The sequence below is a fragment of the Acartia tonsa genome, chromosome 8 (genome assembly GCF_053477335.1).
Source record: "Acartia tonsa isolate MP-2025a chromosome 8, ASM5347733v1, whole genome shotgun sequence".
In the NCBI taxonomy this organism is placed as follows: domain Eukaryota; kingdom Metazoa; phylum Arthropoda; class Copepoda; order Calanoida; family Acartiidae; genus Acartia; species Acartia tonsa.
The window spans coordinates 42,606,767-42,616,752 of NC_137267.1; the positions used below are offsets into that span (position 1 = coordinate 42,606,767).

A 9,986-nucleotide genomic window follows, 5' to 3' on the forward strand; every position below is an offset into this window, starting at 1 on the left:
AAACTATTGACCCATCTTAAACCTAATGTATTCCATGAATACCATGAATAAGATACACCTAACCAGTGAAAAGGGAATGTGATTCTGACAAACAATTCTAATGGAAAATTTCCCCTCAACCCCATTACCTTTTTTTCTCCCCTTCTTACTCACTTCCCTTGCAGTTACACCAAAAAACAAGTTTTACTCCAACAAAATATTTAATTTTCGTTAATTTCAATTAATTGGCTGAATAGCAGCCCCTGCACCTCACAAACAACAAACTCTTTGCTTAAATAATCTTTGTTTGGAGGTTCTAATTGTGCATGGTAATGAATAACGTCAAGATATGAATCGCAGTGTGTTTGAGCCTCGATTTAGACATATGCCAGACCAGACATCAAACAGACATGTAGCGAATCGAGTACTATTAATATTTTATTTCTTTAGACAAATCCCAGCCTTGGTTGGAGCGTAGCAGAGGACTTCCAGCTGAGTCTGGAGGATGTTGCTGGCGAGGTTGTCGTGGCAGGAGTTTACCTCAGAATATTCGTGTCCAATCCAGGTAAGTAACTGTAATGTCTGTGGGGATTGGCTAAACCTTTACACACAACTTTACGGAAAATACGCGAAAAAAATGACTCCCTTTATCGATAGTTTTCAGTATTGTGTGTTATAATCCAATAGACCAGAAATTTATTTTCAATGTATTGTCAAATATTATTCAACTTGAAACTATCCATAAATATTAATTTTGTTCAGGTTGGGTGTTGCGCAGACCCAAACAGTTCCTGGAAGAATTGATGGAAAGAGTTTTAACCTTGATGAGTGGTGGTAATAACCAGGAGATGGAACTAGTTACTCAGGTTAGTGTGTGTGTGTGTGTGTGTGTGTGTGTGTGTGTGTGTGTGTAAAGAGTTTTAACTCTGATGAGTGGTGGTAACAATCAGGAGATGGAATTAGTTACTCAGGTTAGTGTGTGTGTGTGTTTCTGTGTATGTGTGTGTGTGTATGGAAAGCGTTTAACTCTGAGTGGTGGCAATAACCAGGAGATGGAATTAGTTACTCAGGTTAGTGTGTGTGTGTGTGTGTGTGGAAAGAGTTTTAACCTTGATGAGTGGTGGTAATAACCAGGAGATGGAATTAGTTACTCAGGTTAGTGTGTGTGTGTGTGTGTGTGTGGAAAGAGTTTTAACCTTGATGAGTGGTGGTAATAACCAGGAGATGGAATTAGTTACTCAGGTTAGTGTGTGTGTGTGTGTGTGTGTGGAAAGAGTTTTAACCTTGATGAGTGGTGGTAATAACCAGGAGATGGAATTAGTTACTCAGGTTAGTGTGTGTGCGTGTGTTGTGTATGTGTGTGTCAAGAGTTTTTACTTTGATGAGTGGGGGCAATAACCAGGAGATGGAATTAGTTACTCAGGTTAGTGTGTGTGAATGTGTCAGTGTATGTATGTGTGTGTGTGTGTGTGTGTGTGTGTGTGTATGGAAAGAGTTTTGACTCTGATGAGTGGTGGTAATAACCAGGGAAGGAATTAGTTACTCAGGTTAGTGTATGTGTGTGGGTGTTGGGGTGTGTGTGTGTGTGTGTAAAGAGTTTTAACTCTAATGAGTAATGGTTATAACCAGGAGATGGAATTAGTTACTCAGGTTAGTGTGTGGGTGTGTATGTGTGTTTGTAGGTGTGTGAGTGAATGGAAAGAGTTTTAACTCTGATGAGTGGTGGCAATAACCAGGAGATGGAACTAGTCACTCAGGTTAGTGTGTGTGTGAATGTGTGTGTGTGTGGGCGTGAAAAGAGCCTGTGTTCTTTTGTTTATTCCTATGTCTATATTCAGTCTCTGATCCTACTGCTGGAGGCCCAGGCTACCCTGGCAGAACAGCTACCTGCAGCTATACCTATCTATATTTAGTCTCTGATCCTATTGCTGGAGGCCCAGGCTACCCTGGCAGAACAGCTGACTGCAACTATACCTATCTATATTTAGTCTCGGATCCTACTGCTGGAGGCCCTGGCTACCCTGGCAGAACAGCTGACTGCAACTATACCTATCTATATTTAGTCTCTGATCCTACTGCTGGAGGCCCAGGCTACCCTGGCAGAACAGCTACCTGCAACTATACCTATCTATATTTAGTCTCGGATCCTACTGCTGGAGGCCCAGGCTACCCTGGCAGAACAGCTACCTGCAACTATACCTATCTATATTTAGTCTCGGATCCTACTGCTGGAGGCCCAGGCTACCCTGGCAGAACAGCTACCTGCAACTATACCTATCTATATTTAGTTTCGGATCCTACTGCTGAAGGCCCAGGCTACCCTGGCAGAACAGCTACCTGCAACTATACCTATCTATATTTAGTCTCGGATCATACTGTTGGAGGCGCAGGCTGCCATGGCAGAACAGTTACCTGCAACTATACCTATCTATATTTAGTCTCTGATCCTACTGCTGAAGGCCCAGGCTACCCTGGCAGAACAGCTACCTGCAACTATACCTATCTATATTTAGTCTCTGATCATACTGCTAGAGGCTCAGGCTGCCCTGGCAGAACAGCTGACTGAAATTATACCAATCTATATTTAGTCTCTGATCCTACTGCTGGAGGCGCAGGCTGCCCTGGCAGAACAGCTACCTGCAACAGGTTACATCAACAGGGTCCTGTCCACTATGGCACAGAAAGGAGAATCTGCCCAGAAACCTGGAATTCTACTTTTCCATCAAATTGCAAAGGTTGGTGAAATTTCTGGAATCATAATTGCAAATTGGGGGGGGGGGAGATAAATCACCGCTTTACCCTTCCCCCCATTGGAGGTCCTTGTTTAGGGGACTGGGATCTATGGGCCAACTGGCTAAATAAATGTATATAATTTTTAGCTGCTTTTACACCAAGTTCCTGTTCAGCAATTATAACCCTCCATAATTTTTTTATTGATAAATATAAAACAAGTTGGGATTAGTTTTTCCCTTGGTTACCCTTTGCAGTGGGCCTTTACCTTGCGGGGCTAACCATTACCCAATATAACTTAAACTTATTTTCAGTGTAAAGTGTGTGTAGAAGTAATGGCAAACTGTGATTCCATAGCTCCCCTCCACAGGGCTATGAAGCTTAGGAAGGATATGTTGGTTATTAGCTGTGAAATGTTTAATAGGTCAGTATTAGTTATTATTTAAATATGTTCAATAAGAACAGACACTAGTCCCCAAAGTTTTATAATAACGTTTTTTTTATTCGTTTGCTTGATATTGTATTTTTATTGACTTTTGATTCTTTGGTTGATTAAGTAGATTGTCCAAACGTTTCAACCAATAATTGTAATCTACAGAAGGGGTAATTTAGTGTTTCATCATAGAGGATGCATATTAATTTATCGGCCATTGGTTTATCCCTCTAGAGATAGGATTTATTTGCCTGAAATGTTCTTTTCAAGTATTATATCTTAACAAAACCTATGAAAATTAGTAGGTAAGAAATCTACCAAATATATAATATTGATAATTTCAGGATATTTGGATATAATCATGACAGCCTTGTATCACAATCTTTAAGCTCTGGGCTTGTTAAGGTAAGCTGCACACATCCAAAAGTATAGGCGTTAAACACTCATAAAGTCAGACAAACTATAATCAACAAAATTAGTACATAAAACAGCGCATTTGATATTTAACATTCATTTAGAAGTTTGAACAAAAATTCTGTAGGTAAAAATCCAAAAAAACAGGATACTTAATATGGACAATGGACATACTTGTATTTTAATACTTGGTTAATGGTTATATATTTGCAAGTTTATTGTTTGTACATTAAGATCTCCATAAACAGTGAACCGATTGAGTTCTCTATTGAGGGAAGCTTCATATATGTCTAGATTATTTTGTATTTAAGTGTCAGGAAGGTTTTTGGGTATTTTTTCTACCTTTCCAGTTACCTTGAATATAAATCCCCTAGAGATCCCCTACAGGCGTAGCCGCTGGTTAAATTATAAATCAATAATTAACCAATAATTTACTATTTAGAAGGGGTTATTTTGTTCAACATCATTAGGGATGTGTATCATTAAGATCCCTGATCGCATTATTGAGCTTCTTAGAAGAAAGTTAAATTAATCATATGTTTAGGATCTGTTGGGTATTTTGGGATCTCGTCTTGACAACATACAAAACAAATCTGCTTGCAAAGCCCAGGTAAACATTTTTTTCATTGAAACATCAAGGTTTACATTTTAGAAGGCTGATTTTGTTAGAGGATATCTTTTATTTTTTTATTTCTTGATATCTCCATGACTTATATTATATACCAGAACACATAGTTATTTGTTTCTAGTGACCCTTTTCATATTTTTTCCTGCAGTATTTTTACACTCTATCTAATGATTTTTTACTATATTCCTTTGGTTCAAATAATGAAAGTATTTTTATTATCTTATGACATATTCAGACCTAGAACCAAACATAAAGTGTTTAGTGTTTTTTTTTACAATTTTTCCGTTGACGGCTCCCATCTAAACAGCATTTATCAGCTTTTAATCCAGCTTTGAAGCCCTGAAATGTCTACAGCTTAAGATGCTAACAACTACTGAAAACATTACATAGGTCCTGGCAGAGTTGTGGATCCGCATTGATTTTATGCGGATCCGTATCATTGACAATAAAAATAAAATCACCAAATTTTTCAAAAAATATTTGTTCCTTAATCTCGAAGTCAAAAATACTTTTAATTTTAAAGTCTGAACCTAAACCTTAAAGATTAGCTCTCATCACGAGAATGTCTTTGTAAGTGACTATTTTATATAAATTTAGGTAGATTTTTCCATTTTTTCCGCATTTTTTTGAGTCCAAGGATCCGGATCCGCATTTTTTTTGCGGATCCTTGCGGATCCGGATCCACAACTCTGGGTCCTGGGATGATTTTAGGCTTTATATCATTATCTGCCCCTCTCCTTCGAAAACAGAACATAATTTAGCCATTATTGATACGGTTATATTGCTGTTGTCACAATTATAAAAAAAATAACTAAATCAAACCTTACATTATTTGCAGTAATGATTTATTACATGTTTATTTTCAGGTGGTGAATGCGCTTAAAGCACTGGAAAGGTCTCTGGTTTATGGCGAAGAGGAATGATTTTGATTTTATACATGTTATTATTTAGTCTAATTATTAAGGGTCTAGTTGTAAAGTTTTTTTCGGTTTTCTTTTATATTACTAGCGGGTACGCCACTAGAGGCCTATATAAAATTTTAAAAAGAGTTTAAAAGGGATTCATGTAAAAATATGAAGTTTACATGTTGTTTGCTTTCATTTGTTTTCATATAGGAAGAAAAGGTTGCCAAATTAATATGAAATGATGGGATAACTATTCACCTCGTTTTTGAAAAGCGGATTGGCTAGCTGTATAATCGAATGATTGGCTAGCTGTATAATCGAATAACACATTTTAAACAACCAAAATTAAAATCTGACATAAAAACTCAGGTTACCAAACTACTAAAAGCCTCGCCGGTCTGGTCTCAATATGAGGCGCAGCGGCACGACCTGTTCATTGAGGACCGACCGACCATGGCTCTGACCGCCCAGCCGACTACAGCCGGATACCTGACCATGAGTACACAGGCTATGCCAAGTGTCCCACCTCCTATTGATAATATTGAAGTGGATAGGTAATATTTACAATTCTTCAATATTTTTAAAGGGGGGAGGCGGATGTGCCACTTTTTGAAACCAAAACTAAAAGTCAAAGGAACTCAACTAAAAAAAGAGTTACAGGTCTGAGATTTTGCATGGCAGTTGCTTTATAGGGTTACAATATGGAACAGTGAAGAAACGGCGGCGCATCCGCCGAAAACCGCCGAGAAATTGCAAAAAAAAAATTGGCGGTTTTCGGCGGTTGCGCCGCCGTTTCTTTACAGTTCCATATTGTACCTCTATAAAGCAACTGCCATGCAAAATCTCAGACCTGTAACTCTTTTTTTAGTTGAGTTCCTTTGTTGACTTTTAGTTTTGGTTTCAAAAAGTGGCACATCCGCCTCCCCCCTTTAACAAATAAGTTCCAGGTTATTTTTTACCCTGTTTAGATATCTAACTTAGACTTAATTTTTTACACCCTAAATTAGTAATCTCCCAAAAAAGTTATATTTGGTTAAATTAATGCTGTTAGAAGGCAAATACCTGATTACTTATTTGATGTTAATTGGTTAACAAACATATTTTCTTTGGTCAGAAATCTAAGAATTGCCTACCTACCTAATTATGTGTTGAAATAAAGGGGGGAGGCGGATGTGCCACTTTTTGAAACCAAAACTAAAAGACAACAAAGGAACTCGACTAAAAAAAGAGTTACAGGTCTGAGATTTTGCATGGCAGTTGCTTTATAGGGGTACAAAATGAAACTGTGAAGAAACGGCGGCGCAATCTCCGAAAACCGCCGTTTCCCGCCGAATTTTTTTTGCAATTTCTCGGCGGTTTTCGGCGGTTGCACCGCCGTTTCTTCACTGTTCCATATTGTAACCCTATAAAGCAACTGCCATGCAAAATCTCATGAGTCATACCTGTAACTCTTTTTTTTAGTTGAGTTCCTTTGACTTCTAGTTTTGGTTTCAAAAAGTGGCACATCCGCCTCCCCCCTTTAAATATTGCATAGTTTGAAAGCTACTTTCGTAATTTACTTAAAGTCATCTGTTCTAGGAATCGACATTCCTTAGTTTCTATTCATGAAATGGTTCATTTTATTTTAGGGATAACCTGCTTTTGTGAAACGGCTAAATTTCCAGTATGGACGAGTTTCAAATAGTTAGATACAGAAATATAAATGAAAATAATCAATCAACCAACTTATTACACAATACAACATAGAGACAAAAATAAATATTAACTCTTTTAACAAATTTTTAGTAACTGTAATTTTAAGCTCATTTTGTGTTGATTTTTGTAGTATTCCAAAATTCAATTGTTTTAAAATTAATCAATAGCAAAATTTTCGATTTTAGTGTCAAACGGCAAAAAAAATATTGTTTTGAGGCTTTTAGTAAAGCAAAATTGATCTGATTTTTAAGTGAAACCAAATTATTTATTGATAATATTATTTACTAAGTTCCAAACCAGTTTTTAATTATTATTATATGCAAGATATCAATGTAATTCGTGTTAGAAAGGGGTGAGGAGGGCATAACTCATCATTTTTATTAATTTTACACGTGTGATTAAAGTACACTTGAATTGAGAAAGTAGCCTAGAATAAATCCATATTATAGTTTGATTATTACTAGCGACTATGCCCATAGAGTCCTTTAGGGGCCTTTGAGGGAGAGGGAGGGAAGTCGTTCCCCCCACTTTTAATTGTAGTTTTACTAAAAAAAAGTTAGAATTTTTTTTTGTGGAATGGGTCATTTTTTTCTAGGGTCAATTTCTCTTTGGAATTTGGTTGTACCCTCCCCAAAAATAGTCTTAAATCTTTTCAGGACCTAAGAGAAGATACCCTGTAAAGGAGAGCCATAACATTGCAGTGGTTAGCAAGATCCTTCGGTACAGACATATTCTTTTACCTTACTATAAGGATAACTAATGAAAATCTCGTTATGTGTATCATATTTACAATGAATAAAAATGATCAGAAATGCCCCCCGTCCTCTTTACAAATATTAATGATTATAATCGTGTTCTGTGATAAATATTTATTTAATTCTGGAGATAATTAATCATTATAACTTTTCCTGTCAAATATTTTTAATTGATAAATAAAAAATCTTCCAATTTAAACTTTTTTAGGGGATTTTTAGATTGGAATGGCTAATTTAACCCTTACAGATCGGGGGGGGGGGTCATATTGACCCCCCCCTCTAGTTTTTTCAATGTCATTTTTTTTGTAGGTGAGATAGAGAGTTGTGACTTCATGACTTTTTAAGTTTAGTAATTATACGTCGGCAAGAGTTGATTTTATTAGGATATCTGGTCTGTGTCGGTCGTGGTGTCCGGTCAAAGTCGGTTGGGTAGCACAAAAATTAAAAAAAAATTCTAAATAAATCTTAATTTCTACATTATGACTTTTGTGTATAAGGTAGAACCTAAATTTTTTTTGGTGAATACTGACCTTATGAGAAAAGTGGTGTTATGACCGTTTGACCGCACCCTGACCGACTTTATGACCGATTTTTGTCCGGCTTTTACTACAGACATATATTATGAATATCGTGGCTTCTATTACAGCTAGAGACCTATATTTTTTTTTGGTAAATCCTTGAGCAACAGTAAACAGATAAAAATATTAATTGGTGCCGCCAACCGCCGTTTTACCGCCGAAAATGGCGGTTTCCATTATTTGCCGTTTTTCGGCGATGATCAGAAAAAGTATTTTTTTTGTTATGAAAAATAAAAGTTCGTCCTAAAATTTTGTCATCCTAGCTGCTAAATTGGCCGCTCTACAGCTGTTTTAAAATTTAGCGGCTGGCCGCTAAAAAGCGGCTAAGGAGCGGCCTGACTGCTATGACTAGAAAAAGTAATTTTCTCTAAAAATACACATGAACCACCAGAAAAAAATTTTACGTCTTTATCTGTAACAGAAGCCGAGATAGAGGGGGGGGTCAATATGACCCCCCCCCCCCCCCCCCCCGATCTATTAAGGTGGGAATTGGGGCCCGATCTGTAAGGGTTAAAGAAAAAACATAAAATTTGCAAAGAATGAAATGATATGAATAATTTTATTTTCTCCCCTGCATTTTTTTTTTATTAGCACAATTTTCATCTTAATTCAATGCTCTCTCTGCAATAAAGTATAGGAAAATTTTATCCTTAAAATTATTTATAAATTAGGTGATTTTTGTTGTCAGCAAGCATTTTTTTCTGGTGCCCGTGATTTGTGTGTTATTATTTATTATTTAGAGCGCAGTCATGTCAAATATTTTAAGTATGATTTATTAAATGTTTTTTTTCCTTTTTTAAGACAACCTGTAGGAAATGGATTATCAAATTACCTGGAATCTGGATGTTGCACCATATACTTTGATTATAATAATGATACCCCATTCCCTACCCTCCTATCGAATTGACCAATAAATGAGTTCCATATTAGCAAGATAAATTGACGTCAATTTTTTCCCTGTCAATATATCCACGCATACTATATCCAGAAAATAGTATAAGTAATATTTGTATTTTTTTACAGGTTGTCTCAAATAAAATGTAAAAGTAAACATCTATGAAACTCCCTATTTATTTATTATTAACTAATTGAAATGTAATGTAGTCCCTATTCTTGTCTTTTCATATTTGATAGCAGTTTTGATTTTTTAATGTATAGTATATTATTATTAATTATTATTATTATGTAAACAAATATAAAAATACAGATGAAATTTTTAATTTTGTGTTTTGGTAATTAGATAAAACTGTATGTAAATTTGATGCAAATGTGCTTAGAGGATTTACTTACATTTTCAGGAATTCAAGAACGGTATTTTGCTCATAATATTTTCTTAGGAAGCAGAATTCCAAAAAGAAGATAGATAGGATATTTAAATCATATAAAAGATAAGATAAGATTTAAGATAAGATTTATTTTCCTCAAAGGTACAACATGATTTTATTAGATATATGGCATTCATTAAAGTTACTATGCTTTGATTGGTTTGTTTCTTCTGGTTTGTTAAGTTTGGTACAGATTTGAGAATAGAACAATTTACATAATAACTATTATTAGGTACCTAGTAGGGTTGGGCCGGATACTTTTTTGGCCGGATACCGGATACCGGATATCCGGCTGATTTCAAATGCCGGATATCCGGTAACCGGCCGGATATCCGGCCAACGCCGGATATCCGGCAAATATCCGGTTATCCGGCCAAATTACCGGATATCCGGCCGGATAACCGGCCAAATTACCAGATATTAAAGTAGTAAAAAAAATTTCTTCAAAATTCTTATATAAATTTACATAAAGTTAAACTTATTCAGAAAAAATGTTCTTCTAGCTTCAATAATAAGAAAATTATAGCCATTTAAGATTTTAAAA

The 9,986-nt window shown here is 35.9% G+C and overlaps 1 protein-coding gene across 5 annotated transcripts in view; it reads left to right on the forward strand.

Annotated features, from left to right (window-relative positions):
- Positions 1 to 9,337, forward strand: part of Rme-8 (receptor mediated endocytosis 8) — a 50,153-nt gene extending 40,816 nt beyond the window's left edge. Inside the window, exons 45-54 of one of the 5 annotated variants that reach the window (XR_013882033.1) lie at positions 430 to 544; positions 742 to 845; positions 2,568 to 2,714; positions 3,024 to 3,133; positions 3,487 to 3,547; positions 4,101 to 4,166; positions 5,051 to 5,099; positions 5,457 to 5,643; positions 6,718 to 8,882; positions 9,165 to 9,337. Coding sequence is in view for 2 of the 5 variants with exons in the window: in XM_080170481.1 (XP_080026607.1) it covers positions 430 to 544; positions 742 to 845; positions 2,568 to 2,714; positions 3,024 to 3,133; positions 3,487 to 3,547; positions 4,101 to 4,166; positions 5,051 to 5,099; positions 5,457 to 5,643; positions 6,718 to 6,736 (858 nt within the window). In the remaining 3 variants the exon portion in view is untranslated. Of the gene's footprint in view, positions 1 to 429; positions 545 to 741; positions 846 to 2,567; positions 2,715 to 3,023; positions 3,134 to 3,486; positions 3,548 to 4,100; positions 4,167 to 5,050; positions 5,100 to 5,456; positions 5,644 to 6,717 lie in introns of all 5 variants that reach the window. The other 4 variants (XR_013882034.1, XR_013882035.1, XM_080170481.1 and 1 more) reach the window with 4 other exon arrangements.
- Positions 9,338 to 9,986: the final 649 nt, after the last annotated feature.